The 20142-nt window shown below is 57.7% G+C and overlaps 1 protein-coding gene across 6 annotated transcripts in view; it reads left to right on the top strand.

The window, feature by feature from the left end:
* The first annotated feature begins 720 nt into the window (after window positions 1-720).
* SOX13 (SRY-box transcription factor 13) overlaps window positions 721-20142 on the top strand; it is a 41049-nt gene continuing 21627 nt past the window's right edge. For 2 of the 6 annotated variants that reach the window (XM_014739492.3, XM_070266443.1), the window contains exon 1: window positions 721-860. Coding sequence is in view for 2 of the 6 variants with exons in the window: in XM_070266438.1 (XP_070122539.1) it covers window positions 12599-12720 (122 nt within the window). In the remaining 4 variants the exon portion in view is untranslated. Of the gene's footprint in view, window positions 861-12031; window positions 12245-12302; window positions 12721-20142 lie in introns of those variants that run through there. The other 4 variants (XM_070266442.1, XM_070266444.1, XM_070266438.1 and 1 more) reach the window with 4 other exon arrangements.

Genomic DNA, 20142 nt, shown 5'->3' on the forward strand with positions numbered 1-20142 from the left:
TGGTTCTCGCCCTAAGGAGAGCACGTTCTCCGTAGCGACCGTCATACCTGGGCAGTGGGAGTGGGCAGAAGCCACCTCTTTCTTCTCTTCTCTCCACCCCCTCCCTGCACCTCCACGCCCCGTCTCCCGGAACCTTAGTGCCCCCCCCAACCCCCGCCCCTTCCAGCAGAGGTTTCCAGCTGTTGAAGCCGGGCTGGACCTGGCTGCAGGGAGGAGGCGGGAACTCTGTCCCTCCCTCCTTCTCCGTCTCCCCACCCTTCCTCCCTCCTCCTCCCCCTGCCCGCTCTGTCTCCCTCCCTCTTTCTCCTCTGAGGCTGTGGAGTCGCCTCGCAGCCGCGAGCCGCGAGCGCCCTGCTCCTGGTCCAGGCTTGGAACTGAACTGTGTGAGCGCGGGTCCTGGCGCCCCGGCCCGGAGCGGCGAGCCCAGCTCTGCGCCCGGGCGCAGCGGGCAGCCGCGGAGGCCGATCGGGACCGAGCCGAGGCGCGGAACGCGGAGCGGGGAGCCGGGCGGGCCGGCGCTGGGCCGGCGAGCCAGGCAGAGCGCCGCGGAAGGCAGGGAGCCGGCGGCGGGCAGAGGGCAGAGGGCAGAGGGCAGAGAGCGGCCTGGCTCGCGGAGGGCGCCGCCCGCCCGGAACCGCGCTCTCCGCCGGGGCCGGCGGCCGGTCGTGGGGCGCGGACCCAGGGTGGCCCCGAGTGCCGAGCGACCCCCCGGCCGCCGGCGGGGGGCGTGCCCCTCCCAGCCGCGCCGCCCAGGCGCTGCGCCGCCGGGCATGTGAGCGGGAAGCCCGGGCTGCCGGCCGCGGGGACCGGACGGAGGAGGAGCAGGAGCGCGGAGCCCGAGCCCAGCGCCCGGCGGAGTAGTAAGTGCGCCCCCTCCGCGCCCCTCGCCCTAGCCCTCCGAAGTTTGACACTCTCGCCGCCACGTCTCTGGGCACACGCCGGCTCTCATCTCTGCGAGTTTCCATCCTTTGCAAAGTTTTTCGAGAAGGACCAGACCCCCACCGACCCCCAACCACGCCGGCCAGACCCAGGTCCTGCGGAAAGGGGTGGCAGTCCAGCAGGGCCGTGGGTGGCTGTGTGTCTGTGTCCGTGTGCGCCCCGTGCGAGCCGAGCTTGGGGTGCCCCCCCGCACCCGCTCCTCGCCGACCGGCCGGGGTACTAGGTCTTTCTCGCCAGCCTGTGTGTGCGCCCAGTTCAAGGATTTCCCAGCGGGAAGCCGAGGCGACCTGTGCGCGCCCAGCGTGTGGCTCGGGCGCCCGCGCCGGGACGCAGACCTCCTCCCCGCCCTGGTTGTGTGGGGTGCGGGGGGCCAGCCACGCAACCTTTCCCATCCTTCCAGGTTCGTTCCCCAGCGGACCAGCCGGGCGCTGCATCCTGTTTGTTTTCTGCTTCACCCCCTCCTCCCACCCACCCTAGCCTTCTGACCGCCCCCGCCTCCCGCCTTGGGACGTCGGAGGTGAATCTTTTCATCCTTATTTCACGGCAAAAGCAAATCGTGCCTGAGGGTAGGGAGCTGGGGAGGGGGGCTAGTTGCTCTGTTCCCAGCGGCTCGCCATTGTTTTCCCACCCCGCGCGTTCCGTACGTAAACACACACACACACACGCACACACACGCACGCGCGCACACACACACACACACACACACACACGTGCGCGCCGGCTGCTCGGAGTCCCCAGACGCGCCGGGATCGCCCGCGGGATTCTCCAGCTGCTGCCCGGGGCTCGCAGGCTGGAGGTGCTCCCTTCCTTAGCCGCGACCGGGGAGGGCAGGAGGCGTGGGGGTTGCCGGAGAGTCCCGGGCGCGGCCGCGAGCGGGCCTGGGCGGGAAGTGAATTTTGAACTTCAGCCCTGGACCTTTCCCAGAGGACTCCGAGCACACGAGCGGCGGCTCCCACCCTCGAGGGCCGACGGCAGCTGCAAGGACTCCGAAGGCGCTCTTGGCAGCGCCTCCGAGACGGGGGCTAGGAGGAAGCCGAGCAGCTTTCCTGGGAAGTTTGCTTTGACTCTGTGAGAATTTCCGGGCAGGGCGCCTGGGCGCGGGCGCTGGCCCTGGTGAAGGATCTGGCGAAAGACGGAAGATGCTGCTGCTCAGGGCGGAGTTTCCAGAGATTCTGGTTTCCACCGTGCTCCCTTAGGAAGTGGCGCTCCAGATGCTGCGGTTCAGCACATTTGGTCTTAATTCCCCACCTGTGGGCAGTGTGAGCTCCTGCGATCCCTTAACTTCTCTAGATTTCTGCTATGCACAATGGGCAGAGTTGTGCCTGCGTCTTTGAAGCTCCCCTCGGCTGATGTTCAGGGATACTGATTGGGAAGCATGAATTCAGGAGGGTGGGGACCCCCTGGTTGGGCCACTGAAGCCAAGGGTAGCCTAGAGGTTAAGAGCTGGGGTTGGAGTTAGACCCCAGATGCTGCCACTGTCGGTATTTAACCTACTCCTCTGTGCCTCTGTTTGCTCACCTGTAAAATGGGTTTAATATGGCAGCACAGTGTACTGCGGTTGTCTTGAGGATTACAAGTCTTAGTAAAGCAGAGCTCATAGAGCAGTGCCTGGCGTAGGGTAAGTGCTGGAGAGGTGGGAGCTGTTATTGTCATTACGACTTTAGTGACCTTGCATAGAGCCCGCGAGAGCACTTGGGGTTGTGCTCATTTCATCAGTTAGCAGAAGCTGTCCAGTTCTGGGAGGAGGAATCCTTGTTCTTCTTCACACCCTTTCCTGAGTTTGGCTTCCCAGATCCTCCCTACTCCTGGTCTAGTTCCGTCTTGCTAAGTCTCTTTTCTTTTTCTTTTTTCCCTTACACCCTCCCTCCCTTCACAATGTCTGTGAAAGGCACGTGACTCTGCTTTTCCTCATTCTTAAAAATCCGTCTTGGCCTGACTGCAGTGTTCTCAGTGGAAATCAGGCCCCAGGAAGGAAGCGTCTGCAGCAGGGTGTCCCCTGAGTGTCCTGGCCTGCGCTGCTGGTTTGAGATTGGATGTGCACTTGTGTCTCTGGGGCTGGGTGAATTTCTAAAGGGGGAGCCAGGTGCCTAGGGCCTCGGGTGGGATGGCTGGGGCTGATCCCTGGGGCTCTGCTCCCTGGGTGGCGTGGCTGTCACCTGCTGCAGTGGGGCTCACTTGGGAACCGGGGAGATCTCAGCTGCCTGGGCAGGCTGGATGTGGGATTTGGGGTAAGTGAGGGGCAAAAGTTTCACCTTCAACTTTCCACTTGCAGTTAAAGAGTAGTTTCTAGGAATTTGGGTTTGTCACAAGCTCCTTGTCTGATTCTGGACTCTGCACGTGCACAGCATAAGTAAGGGGTTCACTGGGCAACAGGGTGACAGGGAGGAAGAGCAGGCTGCTGCCCCCTGCAACGCTGCCTTGGACAATGGGCTCCTCTCTCCTTTCTCTGACCTTGCCCCCACCCTAGACATGGGGGATGGCCGGAAGGTTGGTTCTTAGTGCTCGGAGACCCACAGTTGGGCTGTTGTCGGTGATGAGGACCAGCACTGCAGTCGCCACATTCCCTCCTGTCACAGAAGTCTGTTGACTGCCTGCTGTGTGCCGGCCCCGGGCTAGGGGCAGGGCTTCCCGTGAACCAGAGAGGGCAGGTGCCTGCCTTCAGGGAGGTTTCTTTCTAGTGGGAGGAGACGGGCAATAAATAACTTTATAATAAGTAACCAAGACAGTGTTAGATCCTGTGTGATGTGAAAGAGATCCAACAGGGTGATGGGACAGAGAATGTGGGTGGGGGTACAGGTTGGGGGGGCGCCTAGGTTGGGAGGCCAGTGAAAGCCACCCTGGGGAGAGGACAGCTCAGCCGAAGCCTGATGGATGAGACGGAGCCAGCGGCACACAACCTGCAGACAGGATTGCAGGCAGAAGGAACAGCACATGAAAACTCCCTGCGGCCAGAGCGGGGTTCTCCACAGCAGTGTGGCTGGACGGGGAGATGGAGCAAAGGGAGAAGCACGGAGCTTGGTCACCCGGGCCTGGTGGGACTGGTTAGAGCCTGGATTTTATGGCCAGGGCAATGGGAAGCCATCGGAGAGTTTTAAGCAGGGGAGTGACACGATCTGATTTATGATTTTAAAAGATTATTTGGTACCCAAGAAATGGTTATCAGAATGGCCCCGGGGAGGGAAATGGTGACTGAGGAATGGGATGGAGAAAAAAAGGTGTTTTCTCTGTAGATCTTTGCGTCCTTTCTGAATGTAGTACCGTGTACTTATATCAACTATGCCGAAAAACCCCAAAACCAAAAAGTAGTTAAAAAAGAATAGCTTATAACTTGGAATATGTATGTAATAAGAAGACAAAGATATAAACCTGTATGGTACACTATATGCATACCTACGCCCATCATGCGCGCGTACGTGGAGAGAAGACTAGAAGGCTGCCTTGAGATGTTTGCTGAGGTTAATTCTGGATCCTGGACGGACGAGTGATTTTTATTTCCTTCTTTATCTTCTGTTGATTTTTCCAGTCTTCTACAATGGTCATGAATTGCTTTTATAAGTGGAAAAAAATGTTAAAAAGATTGCTTCGGCTGCTAACTGGAGAGCAGCTTGAAAGGGAAAGCAGGAATGGAAGCAGGCCGGCTCGGAGGCTGATTCCGGACCGACGCCTTGGATGCAGTGGCTCGAAGGGAGGCTGTTCTGGAGGGAGAAGCAACAGGCTCATTCCCTACCTGACACTCTGGCTCTGCTCTTGCCTGCAGACGACGCTCCACCCCCAACTCAGGTTCCGTGGTCAGGAGTGGCGGGATCATAACAGGGAAGGGCGATTTCGAGTGCTGCCTTGGCGGTGGAAAGGTCTCTGCTTCCAGCTACATCCTTATCCCCCTCGTTCCTCCTAGCGGGCAGAGCTCCATCCTGAACATTCTGCTACTTTGACAGCTAGCAGATTGGGAGCAACATGATGTATACAGTAAGAAGGATTCAGAGCCAGGCAAGAGATTCGCCACATGACATCTCTGAACCTCTGTTTTTCTGTCTGTGAAATGGGACAATAGCAGCGACACTACTTACCTCTGAGAACTTGGGTGGCTTACATCTGCTGTGTCCACAGCAGCGCCCAGGAGTGGCCAGGGTCTGGGTTTCCTGTTGCCGGAGAAGCGTTCGCTAGAGCCAGGCCTCCTCCTGAGGGTCCAGGTGTCCCTGCCCTGGACGGGCTGACTCTACACAGCTTTTCTCCTCCTGGGCTGCTTTGAGATTGGCCCTTATTGGGCAGCTCCCTGAGGAGGTCGCCGGGCAGCCCACGCCCCTGGGAAAAGTTGCTGCACGCCCCTCCCCCAAGCTGTCTTCAGGGGCAAGCTGAGTGTTTGGAAGGGCTGTGCTGGTGGGCCCGCCCCCCTGCCGGCCTGACAGTGCGAAGTGCTTGTGGCGGGAATGACTCGTCCTCAGTGTTTGCTTAAGAGGGCTCGCTCCTGCCAGGACTCGCTGGGATCCTCCCCTTTGCTGGTCCCCTTTCTGGAACCCGTGTGTGCTAGCCAGGAAGGCTGTCACAGTGCCTGTCACCAGGTGGGGAACAAGGACCCACAGAGACTGCTTTCACGTCTCCTGTCGCCTGCCTGTCTCCCTGCTCCCAAGCAGGAAGCCATGCCCTGAATGGGGGTCTTTGCCTGGTGACCCCCATTTTGACGGCCCCTTCCTTGGTCCTCCTTCCAGCTCCTTGGGAAGACTTGATCAGGAGACTTGTTACAGGCCAGCCTGACAGGGCCTTGACAGCTTGAAGGTGGCTTCACCCTCCGCCAGCTTCTCTGATCAGGAGTGACTCTGTTTCTTTGAAAAATCCAAGTCCTTTCTTTGAGCAGCAGGGATGTGGCAGTTCCCCCCTCAGTGTGGGCTGTGGCCTCCAGTTCAGCCCCAGAGCCTGCTCTGTGCCAGAGACCTCGGCAGACACCCAGGGGACCGTCCGGCCCTGTTTAAGCCTCAGGGCGGCGAAGGCCTTGGGCCTCTCCTGGGAACAGGTTTCTGTCCACCCTGCGTGGTCCACAGCATAGACCCCCCAGTGACCACCGATTACTCCGGGCACGTTCCGGGCTCTCTTGCCCTTGCTTTAGGAAGACCCCTCTGCTCCTGTGACCTGCCTCTTTTGGGAGGAGCCAGAGGCCCTCCTGTGGTGCCCTCAGGGAGGGCCTGGGGGGACCCAGGGTAGGACAGCTACAGTGGTCAGACCTGAGATGCAGGAGGTGAGGAGGGGGTGGCTGGGGTTTCCCCTGCCTCCTCCCAAGGTCATCCGTGGGTAAATCCAAGGCCCGGGCACCTCTAGGGATGTGCTGTGTGTGGTCCTGCATCTCAGAGCACAAGTGTGCACGTGGGGACAGGCTAGGAGAGCAGCGGGGCTGAGAGCTGTGCCTAAAGAACGGGGGTTCCAGTCAGGAGTGTCTCTGAGGAGGGGGTGTGTTGGGGTCCTAGAAGAGAGGAAGGAAGAAGTGGGGTCAGTATCTCCAGCTGCCCCCTGTTTACCTAAGCAGCATCTACTGCCCAGGCCCTTTAGGCCACTGGGAAGCCTGACACATGCCATCAAATCTGAATTCAGTTCCCCTGATACACAGGGCCTTCAGGCTCCCTTCCCCCAGCAGTGGCCTTAGCATTTAAATGGCCTTGGCAGGAAGCCCCGGGAGCAGCCCTGGGGATTGTGGGCGGTTGGGGGGAGGGGTTTACTGTTGCCCAGCACATCGTCCCCCTGTGTCTTCTGGGGACACGTCCGAGGTAGGGTTTCAGTGTTTCGGCTGCGCAGGGGAGAACTGGGAGAGGCTCGGGCTGGGCAGGAGCATGTGGGCTCCCTTCCCCTGGGGGTTTAGGTCTGTAATCCCTCCAGGCCTGGAGCTCCCTGGGGATCCGCCCCAGAGGAGGCCAGACTGTTCTCCCCTCAGCCTTACCTCCCCTGGCCCCGCCCCTGCTTGACTCAGATGGAATGTGCAGCCTGTGGAACAGGATGGGGTGAGAATAGTTCTCAGAGGGCCTTGGTCCCACAAAGGGGTGGGAACCTTGGGGTGAGTCCCACTCCTTGGCCTGGCGGGAGGGGCCCGCTGCCAATCCCAGGCCCTGTACTGAGTTGAGTCAGAGGTGGGTGCCAGGGCATCCAGGTCCAGCCATTTGAAGGAGCAGCCAGAGTGGGGGGATTTCCTTGGAAGTCCAGGATGAGGGTGGGGGCAGTCTGAGACCAGGGGTAGAGCAGGCCACACAGACCCGTCCCCAACACTAGGAGCTGGGGTGCCCAATCCTCGACCAACATCTTCAGTTGACTTCTTGCTTAAAAATTGTGGCGTGGGGCTGGTCCAGTGGCACAGTGGTTAAGTTCGTGCACTCCCCTTTGGCGGCCCAGGGTTGGCGGGTTCGGATCTCAGGTGCAGACCTACATGCTGCTCATCAAGCTATGCTGTGGCGGCCTCCCTCATACGAAATAGAGGAAGACCGGCACAGATGTTAGCTCAGGGCCCGTCTTGATCACCAAAAAAAAAAAAGTGGCTCTTATTTCTGTAGTTTCCAAAAGTACTACAACAATGTGTAATGCTGGCGGCAAAGTCACAGGTAATTCCCGAAGCACATGGGCCTGTGAACCAGCACGGGCCTCACTAACCCAGGAGGTGGCTGTCAGGGCGGGACGTGCGGTGGAGGCAGCATGGTTGTGGGTCTGTGGGGCTGCCGGTTCACCCATCCGCTCAGCAGACACGTAGGGAACGTCTGCCTCGGGCTTTGCCCTGCTGTGTTGCAGCCCTACAGTTTTGAGGAAGATGATGAGACGTGAATAATCCATTACACTGCCTGACGCTGAGCGTGGGAGGCACAGGGTGGAGTGCTCTGAGCACCAAGGAGAGCACCACCACCAGATCTGGGCAGTCAGGGAAGGCTCCCCGTAAGAGGAAACATAAAGACCTGGAGGGTGAGGAGGAGATGGCCTGGCAAGAACAAGTCAGAGAGAAGAGAAACTTGTAAGGGCAGATCCCCCCCATGTCTCCCAGGGGCCCCGCCTGGGTCTCCAAGGGCATGTCAGATGGCCCCGTCCCTCACCAAGGACCTTGGGAGTGTCATGACTTGGGGGCAGGAGTGGCGGGCATTCGAAAACAGGGTGACTAAGGGCTCCTGGCACCCAGAGGCCTTGTTCAGCCATGAGTTGTGTGTGCCAACATGGGGGAGCATGGGTTTTGTGGTACATTATGGGGCGTGTGCAGGCTGCCTGTGGTATGGTGCTGTCGGTTTAAGCGGCTTAGGTATAGTGTGGTGTGTGGCCCAAGTGACCCAGGGATTGGAAGCCAGCCTCACCTGGCGGCTGCGCGGGACGCAGGAGAGCTGGGGCCAACACGCTTTGCCACTTCTCTCCTCCCTCCCCTCCCTCTCCGTCCTCCCAAAAATCAACACTGTGTCAACAGCAGGAGCCTCCCAGCGCCCAGGACCGGGCAGGAGCTGGCAGGGGCGCCACGCCAAGCGCAGGCTGGGCCTGGCTGCCGCGGCTGCAGGATCCACATGGCTGCACGTGGGCTGGTGCCGTGCACACGCAGGCCCCGCACACACAAGCCCCGCGCATGGCCCGACCCTGCACACGCAGGCCCTGCACAAGGACAGGCGGGCGGGCAAACAGGTGTCCCAGGAGTGCCGACACAAAGGGCCACTTGTCTCTTCTCTGTGGCCCTAGGAACACCCCCCACCCAGGCTCGGTCCAGAGAGCAGTGGCAGGGTCAGCCAGGGACCCGGGAGGGAGGGACGGCAGGTGCTGCCCTCCAGACCCCTACTCTCAGTGCTGGTTTTTCTTGCTTGAGGCAGAGGTAACAGCAGTCCATGGGAGGCACTAGCCCCAGGGCAGGATCCTGCCTCTGAACAGATCCCCTGCTGTGAGGCCTCTGGGGGTCTCAGCTCAGCCCTGCTGCCACACCCAAGGAAGCAATGGATGGGAGATGGGAAGAGAACCTGGAGCTGTTTAGAGGAAGGAAGGATTAGATGTCAGGAGTGAGGGAAGGCCGGGCGAGAAGTAGGGAGACCTGGGCCAAGGGGTTCCAGGTGGGATTTGGGGTGGAGGTGGCTGGGGTGTGGCAACACCTCCTCCCTCCGTACCGCTCTATGGAACAAACCGTCACCGAATGCCTAGTGTGTCTGAGGCAGTGCAGTACCAGCAGAGACAGGCAGACTCTGGAGCCAGACTGCCTGTGCGGTCTTGGGTGAGTAACTTAACCCCTCTGAGTCTGCATCCTCACCTGTCACGTGGGAGTGATGACAGTCACTGCCTCATGGGGCTGCTGTGATTGTCAGGTGTGTGCAGAGGGGCCTGCTGTGCTGCCCTTGTGTCTTGAGGGCTGTCTGAGAGAAGGCCATGAGAGTCCCTGTCCCTGGGAGCGGAGCCTGGGAGGTGGGCAGGCAGGTAATCGCAGTCTGGTCAAATGGTGGAGACCAGTGCTGTCCAAAGGCTCTGGAGTGACCTGGGGAACTGCCCTCCTCAGGGAGTGATTTACTAAGGAGGGGCCACAGTTGCACTGGGCTTCGAGCGAGCTGTGGTCAAGAATGTAAGAAAGGCCTTCCAGGCAGGGCACCAGGGCCAGAGCCCGGGTCGTGCACATTGCACCTGTAGTCGGGCCTGTGGCGCCGCCGCTGGGGCCGTGGCCGGGCTGAGCACACCCCGTGCCCAGCCTGCCTCAGGGTTCAGTGCCTGTTTTGGTCGTCACTCAGCGTGTTTTTCCTCCTCGCCACACCAACACGTTGTGCTAACTCCCTCTCACTCGGTCTGGAATCCTCTTCAATTTATAGAGAAGCAGGGTAGTTTAGGGACAGTACTGTGGAGTTTGAGAGTCCGGAAGTTCTGGATTTGAACTTGCGGGTTTTGAATCTCAATGTTGGGCCATTCACCTCGTTCTTTGGGTTGCATCGTCCTTGTCCCTGAGGTGGGGTAGCGGCGTCCCCTAGGGCAGCTTGTCGTGAGGACTGGAGAGGAGGTGAGCCGCGTGCAGTGACGGCAGCTGCACGGCAGGCGGGCCCGTTCGGGTCACTGTCTGTGTCTTCGCCCACGTCAGGAGCCTTTCTGGGCCTGCGTCTCTGATCCCTAATGTGGAGACAGTGGTCTGTCTGCCTCCTTCCATGGTTTTCGAACTGGTCATGGGCCAGGCTGCCTGTTTCCTGGGTAGATCGGTCAGGCTGGGTGACCCAGAACCAGAACGACTGGACGCGGGGTCCTGGGCACCAGCCTTCCCGGGACCGGCCGGGCCCACAGGGCTGCTGTGGAGGGAGCTGACTCCACAGTGGCTATACCAGTGCCCCCAGCCCGCCGCTGCTCCCTGTGCCTCAGGCAGCGGCACCCGTCCTGCCCTTCCTGCGGGGTGGAGCCGTCTAACATCTTCCTCTGACTGCTGTGCTGCTGTTGGAGAGGCCGATGGGCAGCTGGGACCGGTGGGCACCAGAGGGCACCAAGGCCCTGGCCTAGCCTGTGTGCCCCCAGCCCTGTCACTTTACCTCTTGGGACCTCACTTTTCCCATCTGCAACTTGGGAAGGACCATTTTGACGACTCCTGGGATGGAACAAGATTGCTGTGTTGCTGTGGCAGTCGAGTCAAGTGAGGACAGTGACAGCCACCCTGGGAATTTTTGTTGTAGTTTCAAAATCCAGACGTGGAGTCAGACACTTTGTCACAATCCCGCATCTGCTCCTGGCGTGGCCCTCCATGATGCCCCTCCCCCCGCATGGCTCGTCTCAGGGTGGGCCTCGTGGAACCGTGTGAGTTAGGAAGGGCAGAGAGCATCCTGCCATTCTCCCATTCTGTGGATGAGGAAGTTGACATTGGAGACAGGGACTTGTCCATGGGGTGGGCTTCCTACTCCCACACTGGCTGTGGGTCTGCCCAGATGAGGCTGGTCCACGTGGCGTGTCTGACCCTCTGCAGAACAAGTGGAAACCCCCTCTGGGATCTTGCTGCAGAGCCCCCTGGCCTCTTGCCCTGGCCTCCTGCCCTTGGTTTTGAGGAATTGGTGATGGGAATGGCTAGGGGCATTGAGGAACGTCTGGAGCCAGATGGGTCTCTTGACAGTTACAGGGAAGCCATCCCGGGTTCCAGAGGCCACCATTCTGCTCGTCTCCCCTCTCACTTGCTGCCTCCGCTGCGCCCCACGTGGCAGAGCCCTGTTTTCTCTTCCTCCTCTGCACTCATGTTTCTCAGGTGGCCCTGAGGTGAGGGGAGGCCACGGAGAGAAGCTGGGGCAAATGGGATGCTGGGAGATCGGGCTGGGGAGGGGACTCCCAGACCCTGGCCAGGCAGTCAGATAGCTTCCTAGGCAGCCGTGGAGACGGCCTGAGTAAGAGAGAGGCAGAAGAACAGCAGTGACACTTGGATCTTTCCAGGGCCGTGTGCATGTTTACATACAGTTTGCATACAACCAATGCACTGAACATGATTTCATGATCTACCCCAGGCACATTCCGATTTGCCTTTTACTATTGTTCTTTTCAAAGATGACTGCTTCTGGCTTTCAGCTCTTGACTGCACTTTCTCACTCCTGTGCCCTCTGCCCCAACTCCTCAACAGAGGGCGGCGACTGGGAACAGAGTCAGCTTTGGGTCATCTCTGCCATCCATCCGCCCTCTCTGGGGTGAGCACAGAGGGCTGGGCCAGCTCCGACGGCTGCTCTGTAGCGGAAACACGCAGGCCAGCCTCCCCACTGCTCCCCACAGCTGGCCCTCACCTGTGAGTGCGGAAAGGGCACCTTCACACGCAGGTGCACAGGGCTTGGCACTTAGCAGGTGCTCGGTAAATCTGAGGGTAAAGCGAAGTTAGAGACCAGGGAGCATCGGAGGACGAAGACATCCTGTACAAGCTCCTTGGGGCCTGGCCCTGGTGCCTGTTGGGGTGAGGCTGGTGGGGAGAATTGAGCCTCCTGGGTCCTGGGGTGGGAGGAACCAATTTCCCTCTCTGACTGTGGCCAGAGGAGACGTTTCTCTCTCTCCTTGGCCTTGCAGGAAATAATGTTGAGGATGAGAGGAGCAGAAAGGAAGGGCCAGGCCTTCTCTTATTTTGTTTTTGAGACTGAGCATCTGTTATTAGCAATTTATGACCTCCAGGTCTCCAGCCAAGCACATTCTGTTCTCCAACTGGGGTAAGGCTCGCAGGAGCCACGGCGAGAGGCTGGACAGGAAAGAGGGATGGGTCAACGGTCTGCAGTTGACTGTGTGGTGTCTTGGCCTCTGCTTGGGGACAGTGTCAGCAGGGGGCAACTTGAGCAGCGGCCCTGTGTGAGAGACCCCTTCTGGATGGCGTGGCCTCCTCACGGGAACCCTCAGAAGCAGGGTGAGTGGGCTCCCCTCCCACATCGTGCCCACTGGGCCTGGGCTCCAGATTCCTCTCCGTGAAATGTAAGAACAGCGATGCTGAGAACAGAGTCACTGTAGAGTTTCTCAGATGGAAGGGCCTGGGAAGACCCCTAGAGAAAGGAGAGCAGCAGTGTGTGAGGGGACTCCGGAAGAAGGGAGCAAGCGGGATGACCACCCCATGGAAAGAATGGTGCATAAGCAGAACAACCCCTTTCTGCGAAAGTGCTGAGCTGGCGGAATGTAGCTCGCAGCCGCGAGATCTGGGCAGCAGATAGAGCGCTGCGGGCGCCTGGGCTGTGTGTGCAGGTTGTTGTGGGGGTCCTGGGAGACAATGGAGAGGGCAGGTGCAGCACCCAGGGTGCCCCCTCCACCAGGCTGGCCTCCACGCTTCCCTGGACTCATCACCAGTCCTGGCTCCTGGAAGCATATGCCCGCCCTCCATCCCCTCCTCACGTAAGTTGGTCTCATTCTTCTCGTTTCTTCTCATTCTCCTCCCAATTGTTTAGCTTTGATTAGAAGCAGCTACATTAGCCATTCTTCAAGGGAGCCGTGTACCCCAGGGGCCATGGTGCCAAATGGCAGGGAACTTTGTGGTGGGGGGCTTCTCAGGGTCGGGGGCAGCAGTGCCTGGTCCCCTGTCCTCAGCCTCATGGCTGGGAGGAGCCCAGGCCGCTTTGGGGAGTGACCCACTCAAGAGGCAGTTTCTCGCATCCCAGCCCCATCTCCACGCTCTGTGCCGCTGGATGGTTGTTGGAGGCCAGACCCGCTGGAAAGATGAGACGCTTTTGTGGGGCTGGAGCGACAGGGCAGAGGATGTGTGTGGTGGCGGGGCGGGAGACGGCTGTTGTGCAGTGAGAGAACGGCCTGGTTTCCAGCTCTCATCTTCTTATCCACACGCAGCCGATGGCCAGTCAGTCCTGAGGCGGTGACTTGTCCTCTGCTCTCTGTGCTGACCTCCTCCTTCCTGGAAGCTCGGGGCTCTTGCCAGGGTCCGTGGAAGGACGAGCTCCGAGGACCGATTCGGCACGGAGAAGTTCAGTGTGTGGGTCTGTGGCACAGACTCCGGGCCCAGCCCGAGACTCGGCTCCGTCAGCAAGCCCGTGGTCCATGAAGACAGATGTTCGTGGGGCCCTCTGCGCCCGGCGCTGTGAGGGGCGACGGCGACTGAGCTCCAGCCCGGGCCTTGCTGGCGTGGAGGCGCTGGGGGCGGCAGCACGTGGAGATGCCGCGGGCAGAGCAGGCTGAGGGGCTAGAACTTGGTTGACAGGGAGGAACAGAGAACTTTCAGAATGGGGGGTCGTTCGTTGCCTGAAACTTCTCTCTCGCTGTCCTGTGGACAGTTCCAGCAGAACCCTGTTATTTTCTTTCCATTCTGACATTTTTGCTGCCTTCAGATCGCGCTGCACCATCTGGCAATGCAGACGGCTGTCCCTTCCCTGCCAGGCTGGTGGGCTCGCTGTCTGCCCTGACCCCTGCCGCCCTGGGCTTAGCCCAGGAAGGCCCTGGGCAGGCTGGGTGGGGAGCCAGGCGCTGCCTGCGGGGAAGCCGCCATCCGTCAGGGCAGCTGAGGCAGAAGCATGGGCATGGGGCTGCTGCTCGGGAACGGGCCTTTCACCTGAGTCGCCAGGGTGCCAGGACTGGTGGGCTCGCTCCCCTCTGCACAGCCTCAGGTCAGGAGCCTGGGTGCTGGGGGGCCACGCAGACCCAGGCTCGGGGGCTGGCTCTGCTTCTTCTGAGCTGCGTGATTTCTGGCAAATCCTAGAACTTACCTAGAACCTAGTTTTCTCACCTGCAAAGTAGGAAAAGGATAATACCTACCTCATAGGGTTGGAAGGATTCGAGGAAGCGATGTATGTTACAGTGTACACTGCAGGGCCTGGGAGCCGGGATTAGTGTCATGCCTGCTGTGGTCGTGGTTGTTGGGGTTGTGCTGGGGTGGCGGTAGTGCAGCTCCCCGGGCCTGCCTGGATGTGGGGCAGCCCCTCCTCGGTCCTGAGCGAGGCCTCTGTAGGTCTGGGAAGGGAGGAGGAGCGCTCTCCAGAGCGTGGTGGGGATGGATGGTCTGCAGTGACACCCTCTCAACCTCCCACAGTATTCTTCCTGGGCTGTGCAGCCCTGGTCAGGTTACTTAGCCTCTCTGCTTCAGTTTCCTCAACTCTAAAATGCCACTGACAGTTGTGCCTGCCTGTTGGGAGGATAAATAAAAACGATTACATGGAAAGTGTTCAGAACAGTGTCTGGCATGTGGGAATCTTATCCAGGTGTCTGTTGCTGTGGTTATTCTGTTACCAGAGTGACCATTCATGCAAAGAAAAGGGGGAGAGCTGCTGCTCCACGTATTCTGGGAGCAGGGGCAGGCTGTGGGCCGGAGGTGGGCTGGGGCGTGGACCCCACCAGGCTGGTGCCAGGGAGCAGCCCGGAGAACAGAATGCACCCACTCTCACACACTGACCGCGGGCCAGGTGCTGCAGGTGTGACAGAGATGACAGTCTGGCTCCGAGCGCCTGCCTTTTGTCCTTTGCCCAGTGTTGTCCCTTAAACTGGTCACTAAGGGGGACAGTTCTACACCGAGTGGGATGGATTTTTATGGAACCTATGAAATTCACATGTAGTTGGAATCGCTTTGAGGCATGAAGCCGTTACATTCCCAAAACCCACTGCTGGTGAATTTTAATAATTCACAGTAATAAACAGCCTTTAACCTTTGGACCCTGGGCACTTAGGAGCTGCCTGCAGGAACCTGGCAGGAAGTGAAGGCTGTCCCTGTGGCGCCGGCCCCGAGGTGGAGGGCGTTCATTGGGTTTGGAGCGCCTGTGGGAAGCAGCCTCTTCTCCAAGCTCCTGTGCAGTGGACTCGCCTTTGGAGTCAGGCAGACCCTGACGGCCGTCTGCCCCTACCCCTGAGCTTTGGAGTCAGGCAGACCCTGATGGCCGTCTGCCCCTACCCCTGAGCTTTGGAGTCAGGCAGACCCTGACGGCCGTCTGCCCCTACCCCTGAGCTTTGGAGTCAGGCAGACCCTAATGGCCCTCTGCCCCTACCCCTGAGCTTCAGCTGCCTCCTCTAGTTCTGCTGCTGCCAAAAATCCCTGTGAAGTGAGCGGCTCGTTGGGCCCCTCAGTCAGCGCGGGTGCTGTCGTTATCCTCCTGGAGATCTGGGCTGCAGCCTGAAGGTGGGGGTCAGGCTCAGCCGCACTTGCACTTCCACAGCATCAAAGATCGGGGAGCCCTCCCCGACTGTCGCGTTGTCCCTGGGAGAAGGAGTAATAATTGGCTCCCTGTGCAAAGGGAAGACGGAGACCCTGGAAAGTTGTGCGGCGTGTCCCAGGCCCTCCTGTGAGTTAAAGGCTCGCGTGGGGCTTTCTAAACCATCGAGTGTCTGGAATGCCTTGACATTCAGAAGATCGCTGTGCCGAGGCTCCTAGCAGTCTGCTGGTGTGTATTTTGACTCCCAATTTACAGATGGGAAAACTGAGGTTCAGAGAATTAAGACTTGCACAGGGCTGCAGACTGAGTTTGTGGCAAAGCTGGGCCTCAAACTCAGACCGTCCGCCTCCAAATCCAGCGCTCATTTCCTCTGTGCGCTCAGAATCTCACCTGGCCTGTCTAGACCTCTCTGTAATTATTTTTTCTCTTCATACAGGTAGGTCTGTTAGGGTAGATAGTCATGAGCCGGGAGGGAGAGGCTTAAATTCTTTCTAACAACAGAGCTGGTTTTGAGCTGGGCACCTCCAGTGACCCCCTCATTGACCCCCGCCCCACCCCGGGGTCAGGGCCACAGGCTGGGGGAAGCAGGGCAGCGGAGAGACACTCATCCCTCTTCCTCTTTGGATGAAGATGGATAGAGACACCGTGGCTTTTTTTGGTTTCTGTAGGAAATCCCTAAGTGTCCCCTGTGGTGGCCTGCCATCAGAGTGGCCTGCGCTCTTAATCAGGCCACAGAGCACAGGCAGCTCTTAGAGACGCTGGAAACCCTGCAATGTGTTCTTGGTCAAGTGGGAACTGGGCTAAGTTTTACCAGTAATAGAAAATGGAAATATCAAATGAACCTTAGCGCTGGGAGGGACTTTAGTCCCAGCCTGTCATTCACCGAGGAGGAAAAGGACTATTTGGGTGGCCCACAGAGGCCGGCATCTGTGGGATAAGTGATGGGTCCCTGCAAACCGGCAGGGCTGCTCCGTTCCCCCTTCTCTGCCTGGTGGTTCCCGCCCCAGTCACCCCCTCTGTTAGCACAGAGCTTCTGGTTTAGAGCTGTGTGGACCATTGTCACTGTCCTCTCCAGGTGGACCTCGAGAGAGGCCCAGAGTGGTAGGATAACTCGCCCAGGTTTGTACAGCAAGTTGGGGCAGGCCCTTCTGGAAACAGGTGTGAGCCCAGTGCTTCCTTGAAACTGCCACCCTCAGAAGGACATTTTAAGAAAAGATTTCTGGGAAAGCCGAGGAACCGACCCTAAGGGAAGCTAGATCTCTTCCTCTGTGCCCATCTTCCTGCCCCCAGACCCCGTTCCCGCCCTGCGGAGTGATCCTGATACACCTGTCTCTCCGCGGCAGGTGGAAGCCTTTAATTGTTCTGAGGCGAGGGAGGCGTCGGGGAAGGCCTTCTCACTGCTGGGGCAGGTCTGGCTCTGTCTGGCTCTGGCCTTTTCTAGACACTTCAATTCGTGATGTTAATTATGGCTTTCAGAGCATGGGGTTCTCCACAGACAGCTGGTCTCCAGCCTGCACTCTCCTGACACCCAGCCTCACATCAGGCCCCAGGCTAGGAGGCTGTTTGTGCTCCCGCCTCTGCCCATCTACAAGATTAAAGGTGCCACGAAATGTACATTTTTAGCAGTTTCATGTCCTCCGTCTTCTTTTTATTGTGTAAAATGTACAATAACCAAATTTACCATTTTAGCCATTTTTAACTGTACAGTTCAGGGGCATTGAGTACATTCACATTGTGCGACCATTGCCACCATCCATCTCCAGAACTTTGTGTATAATCCCAGACTGAAACTCTGTCACCCTTAAACAATGACTCCCCCTTTGCCCCTCTCCCCAGCCCCTGGTAACCTCTGTTCTACTTTCTGTCTCTGTAAATTTAACTATTCCAGGTACTTCATAGAAGCAGAATTACAAAATATTAGTCTGTGTCTGGCTTATTTCACTTAGCATAATGTTTTCAAGGTTCATCTGTGTTGTAGCATGTGTCAGAATTTCCTTCCTTTTTAAGGCTGATAATATTCCATCGTGCGTGTGTGTGTATATATACGCACACATACATAATCACATTTTGTTTGTCCATTCGTCCCACTGCGGCCTGTTGGGTTGTTTCCGCCTTTCGGCTGTGGTGGGGAATGCTGTATGAACAGGGTGTGCCGTATTTCTCCAAGCCCCTGCTTTTACTTCTGGGTGTGCAGCCCAAAGTGGGACTGCTGGATCCTATGGTAGTTCTGTGTTTAACTTTTTGAGTAACTGCCATATTGTTTTGCTCAGCGGATGCACCATTTTACATTCTCACCAGCTGCTATCTGCATCCTTGCCCACACTCCTTTTTTCTTTGTAATGGGTGTGAAGTGGTATCTGTTGTGGTCTTCATCTTTTTAAGGGGAAGTCAGGCCCTGAGAAGTGCTGAGGCATGCCCTCCCCCTGCAGAAGCAGGTAGGGCCTGGGCCCAGCTTCCGGGCCCACCGGGGCCTCCAGCCTCCCGCCTCCCGCCTCCCTCCTGTGCCCCTTTTGCTACTGTGCCCCCGCCCATCAAGAGGAGGCAGACGAGGTGCTGCTGCTGCGTGGCCCTCTCCCTCTCCGCTGATTGTCAGCCCCTTTCCTTCCCTGTTTTCAAAGGAGTTGAGTGGCCCCGCCCCACCAGAGTTGTCCAGAGAGGGTGGGTGACTTGGGGATGAGGAGGTTCTAGTAATAGGAGATTTAAAGGGGAAGATGTGCAACCATTACAAATGGCTTCATAAAAATTTTTAATAATTTCCAATTTTTAGTAACATGAAAACTCCCCCGAGGTGCTATTAAGTGTGTTGGGGGGAAGTAGTATACAAACTTGCTTATGGGCTCAGTGATGAACAAGAAAACTACGCATAGTAAAAAGATTTGATGGAAATATGCCAAATTGTCATCAGTGGCCGCCTCTGGATTGATGGGAAATGGGTGACTTTTTAATTTTTCTGTTTTCTTTGTTATTTTAAATTTTGCAGATTTTCTACAATGGGCACACATTCCTTTATATTCAGAAAGAAATTGATAATAAGAGTGACGCAGTCCTTTATTAGGCATATGTGTTGCAAGTGCACAGCTCTGCTCGATGCTGGTGAGAGTCGGGCAGGAATGGGAAGCCCAGGAAGCAGGAGTGGAGGCCTGGGATAGACAGATGGCCTGAGGACGGCTGGAGAACAGAGCAGAAGCGATGGCTGTGAAGGCGGTGGCCCTGGGGCAGCCCTGAGCTCTCCCAGTGCTGCCCTCATGCCCTCGCAAGATGCTCTGGGTAGGACCCTGGCTATGAGTCGTCGTATGTCTGTGAGTGGTGTGGGGAGGCCGCATTGCGACTCCACTGCCTTTGACCTGGTCTCCCCGGGTGGCTGGCAGGAGTGAGTGAGGCCTGCAACCTGGGAAACCAAGGTTTTGTTGGCCCCAAGTTTGCCTTTGACTTCTCTCGCATCAACTCAGCTAGGACCTGCCTGGGTCCCTTGAGCCCGATCATGGGATCAGCACTGGCCCAGCGGAGGCTAGGGGTGGGGACAGGTGATTCAGACTCCAGGAGATGACTTTCAGTGGCTTTTGGAACCTCAGACAAGTGGAAGAGAAGCCAGTATAATCTAGTGCTTAACGAAAGGGCCTCGAGAGCCAGTCTCTGGGTTCAGTGTCTTGCTCAGCCCTTGCTGGCTATGACCTTGGGCAACTGCTTAGCCTCCTTAAGCCTCTCTGTCCTCACTGGCAAAACAGAGATGATAGAGTGACTGTTTCACAGGACTGTTGGGAGAATTAAACGGGCTGGTCCCTGTAGATGACACTGAGCAATCTGGGTGCTCTGTTCCTGTTGTGTGGTGGAGATGTGGATTTTTTTGTATTTTTTTAAAGATTTTATTTTTCCTTTTTCTCCCAAAGCCCCCCAGTACATAGTTGTGTATTTTAGTTTTGGGTCCTTCTAGTTGTGGCATGTGGGATGCCACCTCAGCATGGCCTGATGGGCGGTGCCTTGTCCGCGCCCAGGATTCGAACCAGCGAAACCCTGGGCCACCAAAGTGGAGCACGCGATCTTAACCACTCGGCCACGGGGCCAGCTCCCTGAGATGTGGATTCTGATGCTAGGCTGCCTGGCTCAAATCACCTGTGTGCCTTGGTTTTGCCATCTGTAAAATGGAGATGATAATGCCATATACCTCAGATGATTATTGTGAAGATTAAATAAATTGGAACAAGTAAAAGTGATTCCAGTGGTGCTTGGCACACAGTGAATGCTCAGTAGATGTTAGCTGTGCTCAGAGGGGTCTTTGGCTGGTACTTACCAGAGTGATGACCAGTTGTTTGTGGTTGGCATCTGCCAGCTCATCTGACTGTCCCAAGAGTCCCGTGAAATTGGTTAGTGCCTGTCACTCACTTGTTAAATACTTTGAGTGTCACCATTATTGCTTTTTTATTATTAGTCCTGTGGCTCCAGATGTCAAGATCCCACCCAGAAGCATACTGCATCCTTCCCCCGGGCCGCATCGGGCTCTTTTCTTGGTTGAGGTGGTCCTGCCTCTGTTTCCAAAGGGTGCTGCTGCTGGAAGGTGAGGTCCCTGGCAGACTGGGGTGCAGGCTGGTTGCCTTGGGGATGTTTGATGAGCATTTTCAAAGAGCTCAGAACTAACTACGGTGCTTCTCTCCTCCCCTTGCTTCCCGGCCCTTTG

The sequence above is a fragment of the Equus caballus genome, chromosome 5, assembly GCF_041296265.1.
Source record: "Equus caballus isolate H_3958 breed thoroughbred chromosome 5, TB-T2T, whole genome shotgun sequence".
In the NCBI taxonomy this organism is placed as follows: Eukaryota; Metazoa; Chordata; class Mammalia; order Perissodactyla; family Equidae; genus Equus; species Equus caballus.